This window comes from Protomyctophum bolini, assembly GCF_963924005.1.
Source record: "Protomyctophum bolini genome assembly, chromosome: 16".
NCBI classification, from domain to species: Eukaryota; Metazoa; Chordata; class Actinopteri; order Myctophiformes; family Myctophidae; genus Protomyctophum; species Protomyctophum bolini.
In genome coordinates this window covers 31,043,013-31,062,875 of record NC_137877.1, presented here as the reverse complement: position 1 = coordinate 31,062,875, position 19,863 = coordinate 31,043,013, and the positions used below count along the sequence as shown (strand labels likewise).

The window sequence follows — 19,863 nt, the reverse complement described above, 5'->3', positions numbered from 1 at the left end:
ATTCATGAACAACGCAAAACTACAAATTATTTAGTTATTATACTTCTACATAAAGTCAGGGACAGCCGGACAGGTTATGGTACTAAATTCTTTCAACAAATTAGTATAATCAAAATCAATAAATGAAAGTAAGCATGAGCAAATAGATTTAACATTTATTTTTTAATATTTACAATACATGGGTAAAAATTCTGCAAACAGCATTCACTGAATATCATATTAGACTTTAAAAGAGGAATGTGCTCACATGTAGCCCAACATCATAATGTTCTGCATGCTGAGGTCAAAATAAATATATGTGTACATCTTACAACATAATAAAATACACAAACTCAAATATTTATAAATATAATCTGATACAAAAGATACAAAATAACAGAATATCAGAAATATTGAAGAATTGCACATTTAAAGAATTAGCATATACATGCTTACACCTGAAATGTTACAATAATATAATAATTACGCTGAAAGACCAGTTTTCTGGATTGTGCCTTTAGTTACTTTAGGTGACTTTGACATTATGGTTAATGGTGCAGTGAGTTTATTTCAATAAAGGGCTCAATGACTAGAGTATCGGAAATAATATAAAGTTGCTTTATGTGGTTATGGTCTCCATATAACTGTTCCATATAACCGTTTCTGTGCAAGTAAATTCATACAAAGCAAGCTTATTTCTTGTGGTGTAGAGGCATCAGCGTTCAACACCTTGTTATCCAAGTTTTTCTCAAGACCGGCGAGGCTCAAGTCCATGAGAGAGCTGGGTAAGTGTCCTTTGGTTGTCAATCACACTAAGCTGGCGCACGTAGGTCCGCGCCTCTGGGTGATTCTTACTGGCCAGCGAGGCATCTGGATCTGAACAGGTGGGAATCATGTCATGAAGCATCAGAATATTGTCATATTGGTGAGCCTGGTGATTTTGACTTCATCTTAAACAACTTATATAGGCTAGGCCAATTTTGGTGCGCAGCGCTGATGTATCACGAAGCATAAATTATATGTTGAACGCAAAACTCTGAAGCAGACAAGGACAAACAAATCTTGATTTAACAGGGCACCCAAACCTGATTTTGTTAATGTACTGTATGAATCACGTAGTAGAGTGTTGACTTACTGAATGGCTGACTCCTGCAGTATCTCACGATCTTTACTGTGTTAGCAATCATACGCTACAAAACAAACGGCTACAATCAGCAAAGGGGAAACAAATCTAATAGGTTGCTTTAAAAGGATGAATAACAATATTAATTCATTGTCTTACCATTTTCTCAAAATTGACCAGATTGTCAATAAACGTCTTGTTGCCCTCATGAGTGAATGTCATATCTTGAAAAAATAAAGGACAGGAGTTTGCTATTGATTTCGTTTTTTGGATATTCTGTTAAACTGATGATAGGTTCTTGGTTTACTTATGATCCTAGATTACCATTTCTATGCATTCAATGTATTACCCTAAATTGTCTTTGCTTACTGTAAATCACTCTGGATTAAAAGCCTCTGCTAAATGCCTAAATTGTAATTGTAACCAAGAGTCTTCTACTCCTCGGGTAGTGTTTCTGTGCTCTATGGGTAGCTAACTGAATCAAAAACATCATGACTCTAACTGCAGTAAAGCAGAGTATTCACACCAGAGAAAGTGTGAGCTGTGCAATCTCTGACCTTTGATCAGCAGAGGCATGAAGGGAATGATGGGTGGCTCCAGCTTGGCAACGGTCAGACGGTACGCCCGGTGGTTCCTGGATGGGTCCTGTGGAAACAGTCGCACTGTTCTGAGATGTCCCATTGCTGTGTTAAGTGGACACATCACAGCGGTGGCCGAGGCTAACACTGCCCTGAATTATATATTACCACAATGACAGGTTGACACAGCATGAATGCAGAGAATCGACTCAATAACTGTCTGGATGGAAACCAAAAGCACACAGTAGATACATGCAGATGACCTCACGTGGAGAGAGAGTCAAGACTCTTATCTGCCTCAACTTACCATCAAGTTTTCAAATTCTGCATAAAACCTCTTGAATTTGCTCGGAAGTTTCTGTCAACATAGATGATAGGGGAGGTTAACAGACAGCTTAAATGTCTATAATCTTGAGCAGGTGCAGATGATAGACAGACACTCACCTCCCATGTCTGACTCAGTCTGCTCACTGCTGGATTACTCATTCCCATGATGATGGCAAAGAAGGAGTTCAGATTCCTGTACTCCTTACAGCTATGAAAGAATGTATGAGACAAATATCATTGGACTCAATTGGAATATGACATTGGTATTATTAAGATGAATGATTGTCACACAGCAATTATTTATTAGCATACCATTTGAAATACAATATAATAACTGCAAAAGGCAAAATCATGGCAAATGTAGTCATTCCTATTGTAGTTCAACACATTTGATAAACATTTCCACCAGGTGCCATATTATGCCAAGTTATGTTATGGATGCTGAAAAAAAGGTCACTCACTGAGCAGCAATCTTGATAAACTTCTTGAGAAGCTGCACTCGTTTGCTGAGATGCGAACACAGACAAACCTCTGTGATCACCCACAACTGGATCTCATTGAACCTCTGCAGGAACAGATCCAGGTTGGCTGTCGTCCTCTTGAAGTTCTGCTTCCCGAAAGTGTGATAGAGGAGTTCATGCTGTTGGAACATCACATGCACACCAAAAGGGTTCAGTTGTCATTCTGCACTGTGCAACATCAGATGAGTTTAAGTAAAAGATACTCAAGCTTACAAGCTATATGCTTCAAATAAATAAAACATTTACTATATGATTTACCACCCCCTGGTACAATTAGACCAGGCCATATGAAGCATACAGTCATATACTGTAAAAGTCACATCATGAATTTATTTTAATCTTGGCACTTTCTGCCATACCTCATGTACACAGTCGAAGAGCTCCCAGTCATAAAGGGTAATATGGTATGCCACATCCTTAGAGCTCATCAACTCCAATGTAGCTAATGACCCCATAGAAGGACCTTCCTGCTCAGGTAAAGGCATCTGCAACACAGAAAGCACCATTCAGTATTCACTAGCATCACCGTGTAAAATATGTGTAGTTTAGAAACTATATAACTATTGTTATTCAGTAAAGAATAGCACAGCTAGGTCAACAGGAAAATGAAATGTTTTGGTCCTAGCTCCACCTTGTTTCTATGTAACAAGAGAACATAAAAAAGGTTGCAAAGTTTATATAAAATTGTTTGCAAATATATGGACAATATCAATACAATAAGCTGTATGTATTTACTGAATGATACATAGTAGATTAGTATGCTAGATGTGTACAACTTGCGGCAGGCCCTCGTGAATTACTGGAGTTGAATCTTTTTGAATGCCCGCCTATACAAAGTGAGAATGTGTTGAGTAATGCGTTTTTAACGCACCAGTGAATCTAGTTGATCCCTGGGGCAGACAAACAGACGTCCATTTATGCCGAGTGTGGAGAACACTGAAATATCATTGGGTTTCAGGATGACTTTATCTAAAAGAAACAAAACAAAACACTTAAAAATACAGTACTGGCTGTTTCACTACTGCACTAAGGGCCATATTTTTGCCAGTAGCCTACGTACCTTACCCCTTATCCCTAAACTTCTTTGCCTTTAATAGCCTTCGGCTATTTGAAGTATTAAAATGGGTAAAGAAGTTTAGGGATAAGGTGTAAGGCACCTGCGAAAATAGGGCCCTAAGTGCTAAACAAGGACAACTATATTTTTCATTTGGGCTTTCATAACAAAATGATGATGGTATGATTACCATCTCCAAACAACAGTGTAGCTTCAGTACAAACATTATTCACTTGCCACCGGTGAGGGGAGTATAGTAGGTCAAACGTGGGCTAATAATTAGTGCTTCTTGGCAGAGACAGTGGAATATCTATAGAACAAGTACCAGCCAATGGCAGCCACATGCCTGTGTAGAATGTTATGAGTTGGAGCCAAGAAAGAAATACTGAGTTTGAGGTTTTCCTTTGAGCTGCTTGTCCATGGCCCACTGCCCAGATGCTAAGCCTAGTTGTACTTAGTTTGCGCTTGGGTCTCACACACTGAAAATAGCAGTTCTACAAGCTCACAATGCGTTGTGAGCTTGTAGAATGGCTGATTTTGCTGTGCAACACCCAAGCGTAACTAAGTATAAATTGGGCTTTCGCACCTAGCAGCCATTCAGAACAGTTCAAAAGCAACTCGTTTCTCATTAATTACATGACTGATTAATGAGCTTAACACGATCCAGGGTGCTCTGCAAAGGAATCCCTGGCTGGATGAACTGTGCAGCGTCTTCCATCATTTGATTAACACGTGGCTGCCGGCGTTCTCACCTCCAGCAGAACTGAGGCTGACAAGGAGAAGGTCCTCCGCTGACCCAAGTTTATCGGCCACGGCGCTGATGACCTCGCTGACCGAGGTGGACACGCTGACCCGGATCGTAGTGTAGGTGTGGTCAGGGCAGTAAACTTTGAACAGGACTGTAAGCAGAAGCAGATATGTGCAATACATACAGGGCAATAAACAAAGCATGAAATGGTAATAGGGCAAAATGAGAAGGAGAACTCCCCACCCATCATCCCATCAACCACAGTCAATACATTAAGTGTTAAAATGTTTTATATTTCATTAACCTGCCATTTATATATCAAACAAATGGTTATTTGACACACACACACACACACACACACACACACACACACACACACACACACACACACACACACACACACACACACACACACACACACACACACACACACAAGGTTTATTCTTATTTTTGTGTGAATATAGGTGTACATAAAATAATTCTGTGTGTCTGTGTGTCCCATGTTTGTGGACAAAATTGTCCCCAAACATCGCCTATATCCGGAGTGTTTGTGTGCGTATGTGCGCACACGCGTTTATATTTGCATATACATACACTTGTTTTATGTTGTTTATACACATACATGTATTTTTGTTCTTTGTTTTTTATGTATTGCTTTGCTTTTAACTTGTGCAACACTGTGACGATTTGCTCTATAAATGTGTGCTAATGTGCTCTATAAATAAAGCTTGATTGATTATCGATTGATTGATTGATTGATTGATTGATGCCAATAGTTGTATGGTGGCAATAACATACGTTAACACCATAGCTTGGTAACACTATATTGAAATGAATCTACCTTTAACCCTGTAGGATTGGCACCAACTTACTTTCATCATTACTCTTGATGGGCTGACGTTTCTGGAGCTTCTCATCTCCCATACTGAACTGCCGCAGCAGGATTTTGTGCTGAAGTACAACAGAACAAGGATGTATGTCCAACACCAATATAACAAAAACCTTGGTATTTTAACCTAATACTTGAAAAGATTGTTTTATTTAATACCTTTTTCTGTGTTGATCTGGCATCTTCAGTGCTGAAATGGAATAAATAATATTTGAGCAACTAATGCGGGGAACAACTGTATTTTGAGCCTCTATTTAGGAAAACAATCTTATTCTAGGAAAATAAATGCCATGGTATTGCTAGAAATTTTGAGGCCCCTGAATTATATGCTTCGTAGGTCATACAGTTAGACAACATCACAAAATCACCATAAGATATTGCTATGAATACAGATTCTTTGGAGCTGTACAATTGAGCTTGGTTGTGTTATCGAGCCTAATTTTCATTTTTTGTCTTGTCGCCAGAAATAGCTGATACTGTATAAGCTCACAATGGGCAGTGGATGCCACTCGCTATGAGAATGTATTTTAAGATCTGTTATTTTTGACGTGCTACATCACAACCCTACACAACCAACACATGCTTACTTTAGCTTCACAATTCTCTCCAACTCTGGTAGTTGATCCCTGAGTGGTGGAATCACCTTGGCATCATCAGACACCACCACTAGAAATTCCTGCGAATTACAGCAGGACAAAGATTCTCATTAAGCCGGGCATTGTACTTTTTATATCCCTTTCATAAAATGGCTGAGAGGGTGATAACTGCCCTAGAGCACGGGTTCTCAACCTGTGGGTCTTTGTTTTTCTTTTTCTTTTTTGCAACTGAAAGGCTGGATAATGGAAATGAATTAGTACACAGTGCATGCATAAACTTTCCTTAATGATTATATCTGGTTTCAGAATTTATTTATGTATTTTCTCTATTATTAAGGTTATTGTTATTGGGGTTGCGAGACATGGCCAAAGCATTTCCGGCGGTCCCCAGCCAAAAACGTTGAGAACCCCTGCCCTAGAGTGCCATTGTGTCACTGTGAGCGACCACTGCAAAAGGAATGCAGAACGTCATGGTTGCAGTGTTGACAAAGTGCTACAGTATTTCATTGTTGCCTTTCTGACTAAATAAGGCTGTAGGTATGCGATAAACAAATCACTGTACAAATTGGTGATGTGGGAACCAACACAGAAAGATGCAACAAGCTGGCCAGATGTAATAGGAGAACAGGGGTTACTGGAAGCGACGATGCACACTGGTAATGCTGCATAGCTCGGCTGTATTTTTATTGGTGTCAATGTTTAGATCACTCAGTTATCTTCATCAGGACTTAAAAGGTTAGTTCAGAATTTTGGACTTAAAGCTGTAGGAAATACTTTCCATTAAAATAGTGGTTGCAAAAGGAATTAATTGATTGCCTGAGTCCCGTGGTGGGAGTTCTGGTCTGGTTTTGGTGAATATTTCTGGTTCTGGACATTTGGTGGGGGGCACTGGAGGCCACTCATGAAAAATAAATAATACAATCCACAGAACTAGCAAAATTTGTATTAATTGTTGGCCTATTTCTACCATATACTGTAGTGCAACTTCGTTCAACTTTGACCCCTCTGTGCTGCTGCTGTTGAAGTGATACTGTGAGACAGACACATACTGTAGTTCCACATGACAGAGGGGTCAAAGTTGATCCACTAGAACTCCACCACCTCTGCCCCCTCATGCAAGTAATTGACAATAAAGTCACAATACCAACTTTGTTGAGGCAGTATTGCTTTGTTTAAAAAAATAGTCCTATATGGTTTTCTTCATTTCCTGAAAAAATGATGTGGTTTCTTCCCGAAACTATAGTAAAATACGCACATCACTTTAGTGGAGGTGCTGGGTTCAAAAGTGACATCAGAAAAAGAGAAGGGAATCCACACACTAATCTGCGCCATAAGTTTATTTATGGACCGTGCTTTCTTCCCGACAGCAGAGATATACATGTGAATAAGTGAGACTGACCTGTAGGAAGGTGACCGAGGTGTTTTCCTCCTGGAGGTGGTCTCCATGGACAGAGGCCCACTGCAGCACCAGGCGGATCACCCTGCGCTTGTTGTTCAGGGTGTAGTCCAGCTTCTCCTGCTCAGAGCCTTGCAGTGCCTGGGCCTGGTAGGTGCACCGCAGTTAAAGACCACAACCAAGACACTGCATTGCAGTCGCACGACTCACGCGGGCAAGATTAACGCACAGAATTGAAACTAGGAAATGATTTGGATCCACATAGAAACGAGGCACGCTCTCTCAGGACTTAATTGACTCCGATGTGGATCTTGGACTTCATTTGAGCAGCTACTGTATACATCTGACTTCAGTCATCTATGTCATAGATGTCATTGACTCTATGGCGCATCTATGACAAGTGTCTGCGACTTCCATTTCCATTGACTTCCATTATCAGAGACGTTGAGGCTAATATCCCGTAGTCTGATTTACAGCCCGTAGTCTGATTTACTGCTGTGCAGTAAATCTGCTCAGACCGATATGAGAAGACTACAGATCACACTAAACTAAACTTAAGATGTGGGTATGAAATAGACACGGGTGAACTGCATAACAGAATGGGATGGCCCACAGCACTTGAATGCATAAGAAAACAGTCTCTTGCATTGATTTCTAAAATAAAAACATCTAATAAAACAGTAAACATAAAGAATAAATTAACATTAAGGCTAAAAGAGATCAAAATCAAATCAAATCAAATCAAAATCAATTAAAATAAATTGATAAATTAAGTATTTAAAAAAAAGATAAAAACATATTGTGGCAAGATTAGCTCTGTCGTTCACACACAGACAGACCGTAAAGTATTATTAAAGGATATTGGGCCATGAGCACTGGGCAAAGTTGACTGTTGGAGATGAACACACAGTGCATGAGCACAAAGTCATCCAGAGCTGGATCTGTGAAGAGAGAGAGAGACAGACAGACAGACAGAGAGACACAGACAGACAGACACAGACAGACAGACAGACAGACAGACAGACAGACAGAAACAGAGTCATGTCAGGAGGCACATGTGAGGCCAGAGCACATCAAAGTCTTGTCAGACCTGCAGGCTAAAACTGTGGCCTTTCAGACCTCCATCTACAGCCCCCATCCCCAGCGCCTCCGTCACCTCCGTTGGAAAATGAAAACCATAAGTGTTCACACAGCCGTTGCTAATTACATCAGCTCTGTGATGCAGGGCTAATTATAGACGTGAACAAACAGGTCAGAGCAGAGAATACGATGCCCTACAGCACACGCAGGAGGAGACGTCCAGCATACGGGGAGACAAAGAGGCGGTGGTTTCACTGCTTGAAGTCCTTAATGGCCGGGACACTGATAGCTCATATTATGCACTACTGAGCCGTCGTATTGAATGTTGTATTATGTGCAGTACCTGACTCTGTGAATTGAGAGTCCAATCGCATCATATCAAGGAAATGCTCCAGGATCTTCTCCGGTGCCCCCGACATCACAGTGTATCTGAAGAGACACAGAACGAAAGGACAACCTCTGCTAATCAAGAAACAATGGCTCTTACTGCTTAATGATACAGATATGGCCCTAGACTCTTCTAGGTCTGTGGTTATCTCATTGTTCCATTTACTACATGGACTACATACAGATTTATACTTTGTCTAACGATGATATCCTTCACAGAAAGCAACCGATCTACACACTCACATGTTGGAAGCTTGAAGATCGTCTATTTTGGTCATGGGACACTGTCATGTCATACAATAGAGTATTTAATAGCCATATCACAGAGGTCTTAGCTTTTGAACACTTTCAGAGTTAAATGGATAGGATTTTGCTGTGTGGAAGCTGTGGGGGAAAAGGCCGAAACAGGTGATATTGGAAAGGAGGATAAACACAATGTTTGTTTTCATTTCTAGTGTTAGACCTGGAAGCTAGTGATGTGTCTCCACAACTACAAGGGAACAAGACGATGTTGCCATGCTTGCCACCGTTATATGCGCAAGGAGGAGTTGATTACAGGGCGACCCACGTCGAGTGATTGTGACCTGCCAGGCCTGCCTTTTCCCCAGGAGTCATGCAATTGATTGATTGATTGAAGTATTTATTAACAGTTTGCAGAATTACAGCACATCAGGCCATCATACAGGCCATCATTACCATTATGGCACTACAGACAGTGACACACAGATGCCCCCACTGAAATCACCGCAAACCATAAGAACATGTCACTTACATTTGTCCAATGTGATGCATGTGTTTTTTTAAATGGAATGTATCTGACTTAACTAAAGTGACGTATTTTATCGTAGTGACCAATTCCTTTCATGAAAACAGATTTTAATCTTGCAATGATAACTGCTAGTGATGTCAAGCTTCCTGCCATGGAAGTGTGCGTCAATGACATAAACCTTTGCTTTTGAAGGCCTGCAACTAATCAGGCTAAGAGGCAGCAGTCAGCTGCCTTCTGTTTGAGACACTCACTACAGTATGTGTTTGAACTGCGTGTTGGCCACCAATGCCTGTGGGGCATCTCTGCAGCAGCTAGCATCTGCTCGGGATACAGGGAACCACCTGCTACTTTTGCCTGCTTCATACTGTACAATGTGCGTGTAAGATGGAGGCATAGAGCTTTAAACATGCTCAGACCTATCCTGTGGGTTTAACCGCATGAACCCTAGCATATTTTATTGTTCTATGTCTGTCCTCATCGAGAACTTGTTTAAAAAATAAATTATACAGTTCAGAACAAAAATTACTTCATGTTATGTGTGTACAGTGTGTGACGTTTTACACAAAATACTGTATAAAGCATGAAACAATACAGAATTGAAGTGGCTGTGAACTCAGATAGAACCTTGACATTTCAATCTGTATGAAACTTGTTTGAGTATTTACTTGTAATGGGATGAGGTGGTGCCACAGATAGAGTTGCGAGTGCCGCTGGAACTCTTCTCCAAGACCAGAACATCCTGCTCATGCTCCTTAAGACGCACTGTGTTGGCCTCCACATCCTTCAGACAGACAGACAGACAGAACTGAGCATTGCAAAATAACCATAAACACTTTGTTTTGGGTTTATCCCATTTTCTCTCTAATTTAGTAATTTCCAATCCCCATACTACTAAAGGAAAGGACTGTTATTCAAAGGCTAGTTCCCACAGAACGGGCCAACCAGCGGAGGTCATTAGTTTAGTGACAAGGACATGATCCCTCGCCAGCTTCAGCCATGCACAAACACTGCCAATTGCGTTTGTTTGTAGTGCCCGGCCAAACCAGAGTCCCAATTGAGCCCAGGTCTCTGTGGAGTATTTTAACTATCCAAAGATGCTCCAACTTACTGCTTACCAACTAGTAGTGACAACTTGTTCGCAATTCTTTTCAGGTCTCACCTACCTGGTATCGGGTTACACACAGACACACAAAGCTGGGCATAGGAGGAGCTGGCGCTGCTCAAAAAATGTCTGAGCGTTTCACATGCAGTGGCAGTAACCTCAGCTCGCTGGCCATACTAAGCAGGAAGGATTAGCTGGCTTGTCCAGTGGACCAGCAGAGTTTGGAGGTCAGCATTCTGAGGGTCTACAGACAGGCCAGTCTGATCCAACAGGAGTTTCACACACAGTGAGGAGACCTCTTGCTTATCCATGGGTTGTACCCGGGATAAAACAGACAGTAGTACAATCCTCAGTGTTCTTATTTTAATTTTGAGGGGCACTAGCCCCTCCAAATGCATGACTTTCCGAAATGACGCCATAGGCCAGCCAAGTCTATGGACTTTTAATGTTTGTCGAGAGCCTAATTATAAATTCAGGACAGAAAAGTGAGGACGCTAATTGTGATTGGCCGGAATGTGACGATGTATGATGATGAGAGCGCCCCTCACTTCACACAAGTGTGATTCTTTTTAATCCATTTGTAACTCGGAGCATGTGCAAAAGTAACCAAAATATAATGGATTGTTTTTGAGGGGCGCCCCTCCTAAGTCCAGCTTTGAGGGTTTGTGTAAACACAAACATTGTCCTAACACAAACATTGAATGCCATTGACAATGAATGGCCAGTTTTGAGTGTTTGTCCTAACACGAACATTGAACGCCATTGACAATGAATGGCCAGTTTTGAGTGTTTGTCCTAACACGAACATTGAACGCCATTGACAATGAATGGCCAGTTTTGAGTGTTTGTCCTAACACGAACATTGAACGCCATTGGCAATGAATGGCCAGTTTTGAGTGTTTGTGTAAACAGTAAACACAGACATTGAAGACGAAGGTGAGGACTCAAATTCTCATTGGCCGGAATGAGATGATGATAAGCACCCGTCACTTCCTTTTTTAAAGGATGTTACTCTATAAACATGCAGACGGTACATTGGCCAGAGGACAGGTTTATATAGTTGTTTTAAGGCCCGTCTGTTATGTATAGCTTTAAGTCACACAAGTGACCATATGTGTTCATATTAGTGAGGTGAATAAATAGGTGCTCAATTACAGAACATCAACAGTAATAGCACAATATAATATCTGTAATGCGGAGCCTCGACCAACAGAGGGCAATAGAGACAATAGCATAGCACAGTGAGAGACTCACCCTCAAGATCCTGTTGAAGTCCTCCTTGTCCACTCTCAGGAAGTGACAATTATCTTCTCGCAGGACAATGGAAGCAGCGCGGGGCGCATCGTTGACCAGAGCCAGCTTCCCGAAGTCATCTCCTTCGTGTAATGTGCAAACAACCCCCTGCGTGGATCACACGTTTTAGAGACAACGTTACACATTCAACAAATCGGCTGACAAAATCAGTGGTGGAAAGAAACGAAGTACATTTACTTAAGTACTGTACTTAAGTTCAGTTTTGAGGTATTTGTACTACTCGAGTATTTCCAATTTCCAATACTTTTACTTCTACTCCACTACATCTCAGAGACAAATATTGTACTTTTACTCCACTCACTTTTGGTACTTTAAATACATTTTGATGCCAATAATTTTGTACTTTTACTCAATATTGCAGTATTGATACTTTTACTTAAGCAATACATGAGAGTACTTTTCCCACCACTGGACAATATCAGCTTGAACGTGTGGTTTCATTGGATTAACACGTACTTTTCCATAGATGACAACGTTGACTGAGCCCTTGAGGATAATGTACCATGATGTGCCTTCCTCCCCTTGGTTAAATACTGGAAAGAAAAAGACAGAATTGCTCCATTTACTTTGTCATACGATACATAGTGAAAATAACAGATTTTGGAGCTCAAGTGACGGTTTGTAAGAATGTAGATCTACTATTTAATTAGCTAAATTAATTAGTTTTTAATGAATTAATTTCTTATATTTCACCTGCCCAATATAAGGATGCCAGGTTTAATGCGTTTACTGCAGTTCACAAAACACCCTGAAATAATCTCAGATTAATGACAGGTTACACTAATGATTACAGATAATATATCTGTAATCATTAATGTAATTAAGCAAGATACCAAAAGCTATATTATTACCAATGCTATCATATCCATGTCCTCAAGGATTTTGCGACCATTTTATTATCGTAGATTTACTTACAGACGGTTCCTGCTTTGGCATGAGACTCAAATATCAGCACTCCAGCCAATTCTCTCTTTACCTGTAAATACAGAGTATACAGGAATATCAATGGAACATTTTCAACAACCGCACCACCATAAAACAGCCAAATCAATATATCGTACAACTTTAGTTTAATGCCTCGCATTCTTCAATTCCATCCCTGTGCACAACAGTAGCTAAACTAATTAAATACACAATTTTGACCAATTCTTGACCAAACTTATCTAATCATTGATTTTATGCGTTATCGTAGGTATTGATTTATATTGTGTTTGCATTTTTATGACCCAATATAATCAATCAATCAATCAATCAACCATCCAACCAATCACTTTTAAAGCTTATACACGGCAGCCTAACACAGCACCATGAAATTACAAACATGTAGAGTTGTGAGGAAGACAGTAGAGGTAATGTACAACATGCCATACTACTCTTTCATGGCTGTAGGTAAAAATGTAAACTGCATGCATTGCTATTATTATTAGTGCATACCGTCTGGCAGATATTTGCGCTCTACTGAGCGCATCTTTCTAGCTGAATAGGTGGTGGTAAGTCTTTATCAGTACTCATTTAATAACAACCGTACTGTAACTGTAACAAATTCAAAACTGGGATATTTGGAGCACATCATCATAAATGGGAGGAACGAGGAGCTGATTAGTAAGATGACTGTGCCAGGGGGACAGAGACAGATTCTGCAGGTTTAACAGGTTGTTTATGCCAGGTGTGGGCAACTTTGATGATGGAGATGGCCATCATGATTTCCACACTCACTCTAGAGGGCCACATTGCATATACTGTCAGGCAGAAACCTCTTATCTCTGTATTTGAAATAATAATTAATATTAATAAATTAATGCCCTACTTCATCATTCTATGTCAAACAAAAGTAGCAAAAATAGCAGTTCTACAAGCTCAAAACGTGTCGCCAGTTGCCCATGTATGGTCTATGCACACACACAGGCACATAATCCATACTCACAGTGGTGGATAGATGAGATAAAGCTTTTATATGGAGAAGTTCTTCATAAATGATTTCCAAATCATCTGTCGTCCTCTCCCCTGGTCTGGAGATCAGGAAGAAGACAAGTCATTTAAAAACTATTTTGGTCCTAAACACAATCACACTAATCAACTTTCAACCTTTACTGGCAGAGACTCCCACTTCTGAATCCATTCCAAGCATTAGTTTTGCACGAAAAACAGTCCTTGGGCTAAAAACGGCCATAGCCCTTGCCCAAATATGCCCAAATGTGCTGACTTCATCACATTTGCAAAACTAATGCTTGGAATGTATTCAGAATGATGAAAACCCCCTAGTCTGACACGTAACATGCTACTTAAAGCATAATGACATTTAGAACATTTTGCCTTATAATGGTTGTATGGTACCCAAACTTTCAGCAGCTGTCAAAAACTCCCCTAGGGTGGTTGAATATAAACCAATGTGGGATATGTTAGTAGAAACCTTTACAAACACATTGGTAAAGAAAATTCTTGGTAAGAAGACGTATAAAAACAAGATCTGACTGCTAGCACCAAACAATCTAAGTCTGCGTAAGGAGTAGATACGCTGCTGTATCCTCTTACAAATAGTCAATATGAGAGGACCATGATAAGGTGGCATCTAATCCGTCTATCATCACCCCCAGATATCTGTTATAGTATTGCGACCGGGCCTTACTGCTTTCTCAGAATCATTCTCATGTGGGCGTCGGGACCGATCTGTGAGAGAAGTAGGAGAGTATCTTGCAGCTCCTCTAGGCTCTCCTGCATCTCCTCCTCGGTGGGAAAAGGAGCGTCTTCCCTTTCGTCATCCAGAAAACGGTAGAAAAAGTACTTGTCCTGGAAGCTCAGCTCCTGGTCCACTGCATCACACACACACACACACACACACACACACACACACACACACACACACACACACACACACACACACACACACACACACACACACACACACACACACACACACACACACACACACACACACACACACACACACACACACACACACACACACACACACAGCTAGCTTTAGAGTTATGGTGAGGGGTTAGGTTTAGGGTTAGTCTTAGTCTTATGTTGCATTCACACGTGCAGATGCAAAACCACAGTCTACCATTCATTGTCAATGGAAGCCAGGGACATGAAGATGCAATGATGCATCCAACGTTTGTAGATGCTGCAAAAGCTGCAACAGCTACAAGTACACGGTGTAGCTTTGCATCTTTGTATCTTTTGCAACTGCCCAAGTGAACACAGCATTAGGGTAATAGGTATTGATAAAAAAAAGTTTTGATGTTCCTTCACACACACACACACACACACACACACACACACACACACACACACACACACACACACACACACACCATGGTTGAGAACTCCCTCTTCCAAGAGCACCTGCCACATGCCTACTGCTTGAGTGCGAGAGTGGACACATGAGCTCTGCAGCATCTGCCAATCGACCAACTCCGTCCCCACGCAACACCGCCTAGGAAACACAGAGCAACTCATATTATGTAATGTATGATGCACACACCATGCATCCATGTGCAATACAGCAAAAGAAAAGACACAGAACTACTTCAACGGTGATAATAACAATAGATGCATGATATTGAAATTATGACCGATCCTATCCAATATTTGCAGGGTCGGCTGGTACCGATATATTACATTAGTATATTATATTTATATTGAACTCACTGCTGAATTTTTTAATTAAAGTGTTCTGTTTTGCTGGTGAAGGTAGATGGTAAGCCCCCCTCTCCACTAACAGCTGACAGAGACAGGCCGATTGGCTAATCTAAATGGTAATGTTGCATTTATATAGCGCCTTCATTACATTCACACACACATTCATACACCGATGCCGGAGGAAACCATGCAAGGTATCAACCTGCGCATCAGGAGCAATTAAGGGTTCAGTGTCTTGCTCTAGGACACTTCGACACTAACTTGGGGAGCCTGGGTTCGAACTGTTAACCTTGCGGTTCTCATCCAGCCACTCTACCCCTGAGCCATCGCCGCCCCTACTCTGTGAGACAAAGCCACTATTCTTTTACTGCATCATCAATATTGATGAAAATAATCTGGATTATTTTGAGGTCTGATCTGGCATTTTTATGGCCGATATGACCGATTTTGATACGCTACCGATTATATCGTGCATCTCTAATAAGAACCCAGCTCACCGGTATGTCTTCAGATGGTACTTCCGGTCTCTGATCATGTGAGGAGCCCTGGACAGAATGGCATTACGAAGAACTTCCCCTGCCCGCAGGATCTTCTCCGAGGGCACCTGCCAGGAAAGAGGAGACACAAGCCTTGGGTACGTCTATCACAAGAGAGTGCTGTTGCGCACTAGTTATTGCATATATACTGTAGCAAAAAATTAGGAATTCAACACTGGCCTCTAATGACGTGATAATGTCTACTACCTGAGGAATGCATTTAAGTTGTGGTTTGGCTGGACTTTCAATTAATGAATTCTGCAAAATAAAATAAAATGACATGGCATGGGGAAAATGTCATGAAAGACAAGACGTTAAAGTGAAATGAAACTCAGTCAAAACCACAAGAATGGATGAAATTGACAGTTAAATTAAACACAAAATTAAAACAGACATTAAAACATATCAGAACAACTGTTTTTGCTTTAGTCTTGGCCACATGCATCTCTCCCTGACAGTAATTGTTCCAATTACTGAAAAATACTATCCATACCTAACGCCTATCAGTATCGGCTGGTATTTGCAGGCAAATAAAACTGACATTAACCGATGGCAGTAGCCGATATTTATCTGTTGTTGATAAGCATGTGTAACCCACATGTCAAATTAGGGTGTACTATATTAAATAAATAAGTCATTGAAATGCACAAGTAATTCATGACAGCATCATTGATAAATAAGGGTTAAAATGGTAATGTTTAGAGTCAGCAGTAAAACTGTACATGAACAAAAAACAACAACATCCCTTTAAGGGACAGGCAGGTGAAGTGACTTCCCCTTTAATGACACAGTGTGTGGGGGCTGGTCTGCTGAAGCTGCGGTGTGGAGAGAGAGAAGCAGACAACGTCAGTCTGAACAGAAAGCTGCTAAACCGATTAAAAAAGGAAGAAACCTGTGATAAAAACGTTTGATGTAAACATTAGAACAGTGACACACACTTGTGTTAAGTGTTGGTCAGACTTGGGAGCACAACCTGCTCGGTTTGTTTTGAGTTTGTGCAGACCGAGTGTTTTGGTGAGTTTAAAAACAATGCATTGATTCATTGCACTAAACTTTGTGATTTAACTTTTACATGGAAACGTTTTGTATTATTTCATGAGTAAGAGTATATTGTGTATGCTTTTGATGATAAAATGTTGGTTTGTTCATGGTAAAACATGAGTACACTTAAGGTAGCTCAGCTGGGCAGCCAGCTGCTAGCAGTAATAATCAGCATCTATTTGGGTCTAGTTGTGCATACTGCAGCTAGTGCTAATTGACCCACAGTACCTGTGTAATTTAGTGATTTGTTTTCTTTATGACCTGTTGTACAGGTCAGGTTTTATGTCCCTGTTGGAACAACACAGTGATTATGTTGGAGATCTGGATGGCGAGCTAGGAGCCCACTGATACAAGGAACCATTCCACATGCAAGTGTCCACTTTGCACGGTCAGACTACTTGATCCACTCACTGCCAGAGCGGTAGGAGTGTTGGAGCTTGAATTGAATTATTTCATTTATTTTTGGATTGAACAGTGCCAATTGCATTGAAGACACAAAGTGAACTGAAAAAGGACTGAGTTACAGTGTCACACGTTTTATTTATTTTTGGATGTTTTGGACTGAACAACTGAACTAAAAAAGGACTGAGTTACAGTGTCACGGACACGTACACAGAACAATTAATTTGAACTATAACCTGATCCAAGTATAGCAAATTGCTGTATTATTTTATTTCATGATTCAAGTTGTGATTTAAGGGTTTTCATTCTATTTTGATTTTTTTGGAAATGTATACCTACCTCTACCTGTAAAGTTTTTTACCTGTGGAGAAAAGGAAAAGAGTTAACTCAAGATATTAGGAAACAAATAGAGATTAAATAGGTTTTCAAACTAGTTCCTAAAATTAGTTAGTTACCTGTCTAAATTAGCTGACTAAAATAGTTGACTAAAATACCTGAACTTAGTTTAGAATTTAGCTACTTCTAAATTAGGATTAAAGGAATTAAAAAGGGAAAGTGGAAACTTACCTTAGGATACCTGCAGGATTTTGTTTTTGTTTTATTAGGTCAAAGGTCAATGTTATTGTATGTTGTATGTATTGTATGTCTTTGTCTTTGTCTTATTGAGTAAAAATAAGTTTGCCGGCTTTACATTTAAAGTAAGTGGTCTCTGGTCTGATATTTTATTGTTCCCCACTCATTAGAACCTAGAACTAGTCCAGTGGTTAACCTCGGTGATACAGGTGCTACAAATTTGGCGAGCTAGCCAGGAGTGGTTTAAACGAATATAATTAGTAACCAGAGACCAGATAACTAACTACAGATTCAAGATGGAGGACATTCAAAAGATAATTCAGGATCATGGTGTTGCGGTTCAAAAGTCACTTCTAATTAGTGGTTTAACAGACACAGATGCTGACAAAGAAGTCCACGACTTCCTAAAACAGTATGGCCCCTTTGAACAAAAAATAAGATTACCCCATGCTGAAAAAGGCCTACGGGTCATTGTAGAGTACAAAGATGAGGAAGCTTTAGATCCAATCATACCCCAATTGCCAGTCGGGCTAGGGAGCAAAACTGATGCAAATGTTACTTACCACATTGAGAGCTTAGCAAGTGTATGCACCCCTGCATTCAGTCAGTCAGCCACGCAAACATACCTCACAGAGCTGAAGCAGATTGCAAAGCAGAGTGGCCAGAACTTTGAGGATGTGCTGAGAAAAGAGCTCTCTCGCATCAGTGGAGCCGTTGGTCAAGAAGGTGAAGAACCCGAAACAAACCAAGATAATAGTGAAGAGCAAGAGGGTGACGTGGCACAAGTGAGCCCTCAGCCCAGTGCACGTACCTCACAACATGACCATGAACCAGCACCTTCTCAACAACCGCCCAAAGGAAAGACTCAGCCTACTTTAAGCTTAACTAACCTCTATCCATCTGCAATGCAGAAAGTAATTGTCGAACATATAGTTAAACGTGAAGACTCTACAGCACAAACACATGCTTCCTTGAGACTCCGACCCTTCTCTGGACGCATTCCCCGTCCAAACAATGAAGTCGATTATGAAACATGGCGGTCTAATGCAGACTTCTTACTTGGAGATGCACACCAATCAGATCTACACAAATCAAGAAGAATACAAGAGGCCCTCTTGTCACCAGCAGTTGACATTGTGAAACATTTGACACCTCACTCATCCCCCTCCATGTAGTAGTCATGCATGCATGCATGCACGCATGCACGCACGCATGCTTGTAGGCTTCTCATGATTTATTAATCATTGAATTAGCCCTGGTTGACCGCATTAACTTATTTATATGGATTATGAGGTATATTTCTAAATTACATAACACAATTACAGTATGTAATCAATGTATCGGACATAATATGGAATCTAGTTGGCCACATTTCTGCTATAAATGGCATTTTTGCAGCATGTATCTTCTCTAGACCTCGTTTTGGCCAGGCTCGGTCTAACTCCCCCCACAAGGAGGAACAAGAACAAGCTATAAATCGTGCCATGTTATCAGTGCTGTGGCAAGGAAATGACCACAGGGCATGGTGGGACAGGAACTATTACGGCGGGAAACCAGACCTCCACAGCAAACGTGCCGTTTATATTTAGACAAACTTTAAACAAACTCTACATTCCACTCTACATTTATTTCCACCGTTCTCCTGGAGAAGTGGCCAAGTGGGTAACAATAAAGGACCTTGTTATATCAGGCAAGGAGGCTGTAGGCAAAGAACAAACGGTCAGAGTTTATCTATGGGAATTGGGAGACTGGGCTGTAAAGGCATAAATGCTGTGAACAAACATCTCATCTCCATAGCAACCC

General features: G+C 40.7%; 1 protein-coding gene across 3 annotated transcripts in view; it reads right to left on the bottom strand.

Annotated features, from left to right (window-relative positions):
- Positions 1-230: 230 nt before the first annotated feature.
- rapgef4a (Rap guanine nucleotide exchange factor 4a) overlaps positions 231-19,863 on the bottom strand; it is a gene marked incomplete at its 5' end in the record, with an annotated part of 41,391 nt that continues 21,758 nt past the window's right edge. For all 3 annotated transcript variants that reach the window (XM_080785578.1, XM_080785579.1, XM_080785580.1), the window contains 25 exons: positions 231-855; positions 1,115-1,169; positions 1,262-1,326; positions 1,660-1,747; positions 1,988-2,038; positions 2,125-2,215; positions 2,469-2,647; positions 2,888-3,013; positions 3,400-3,497; positions 4,335-4,481; positions 5,203-5,281; positions 5,379-5,409; positions 5,807-5,895; positions 7,215-7,365; positions 8,074-8,152; positions 8,635-8,720; positions 10,113-10,228; positions 11,804-11,950; positions 12,320-12,396; positions 12,779-12,839; positions 13,788-13,872; positions 14,490-14,673; positions 15,181-15,302; positions 16,006-16,112; positions 16,252-16,302. In XM_080785578.1, the coding sequence (XP_080641704.1) occupies positions 728-855; positions 1,115-1,169; positions 1,262-1,326; positions 1,660-1,747; positions 1,988-2,038; positions 2,125-2,215; positions 2,469-2,647; positions 2,888-3,013; positions 3,400-3,497; positions 4,335-4,481; positions 5,203-5,281; positions 5,379-5,409; positions 5,807-5,895; positions 7,215-7,365; positions 8,074-8,152; positions 8,635-8,720; positions 10,113-10,228; positions 11,804-11,950; positions 12,320-12,396; positions 12,779-12,839; positions 13,788-13,872; positions 14,490-14,673; positions 15,181-15,302; positions 16,006-16,112; positions 16,252-16,302 (2,493 nt within the window). In that variant the 3' untranslated portion in view covers positions 231-727. The remainder of the gene's footprint in view (positions 856-1,114; positions 1,170-1,261; positions 1,327-1,659; positions 1,748-1,987; positions 2,039-2,124; positions 2,216-2,468; positions 2,648-2,887; positions 3,014-3,399; positions 3,498-4,334; positions 4,482-5,202; positions 5,282-5,378; positions 5,410-5,806; positions 5,896-7,214; positions 7,366-8,073; positions 8,153-8,634; positions 8,721-10,112; positions 10,229-11,803; positions 11,951-12,319; positions 12,397-12,778; positions 12,840-13,787; positions 13,873-14,489; positions 14,674-15,180; positions 15,303-16,005; positions 16,113-16,251; positions 16,303-19,863) is intronic.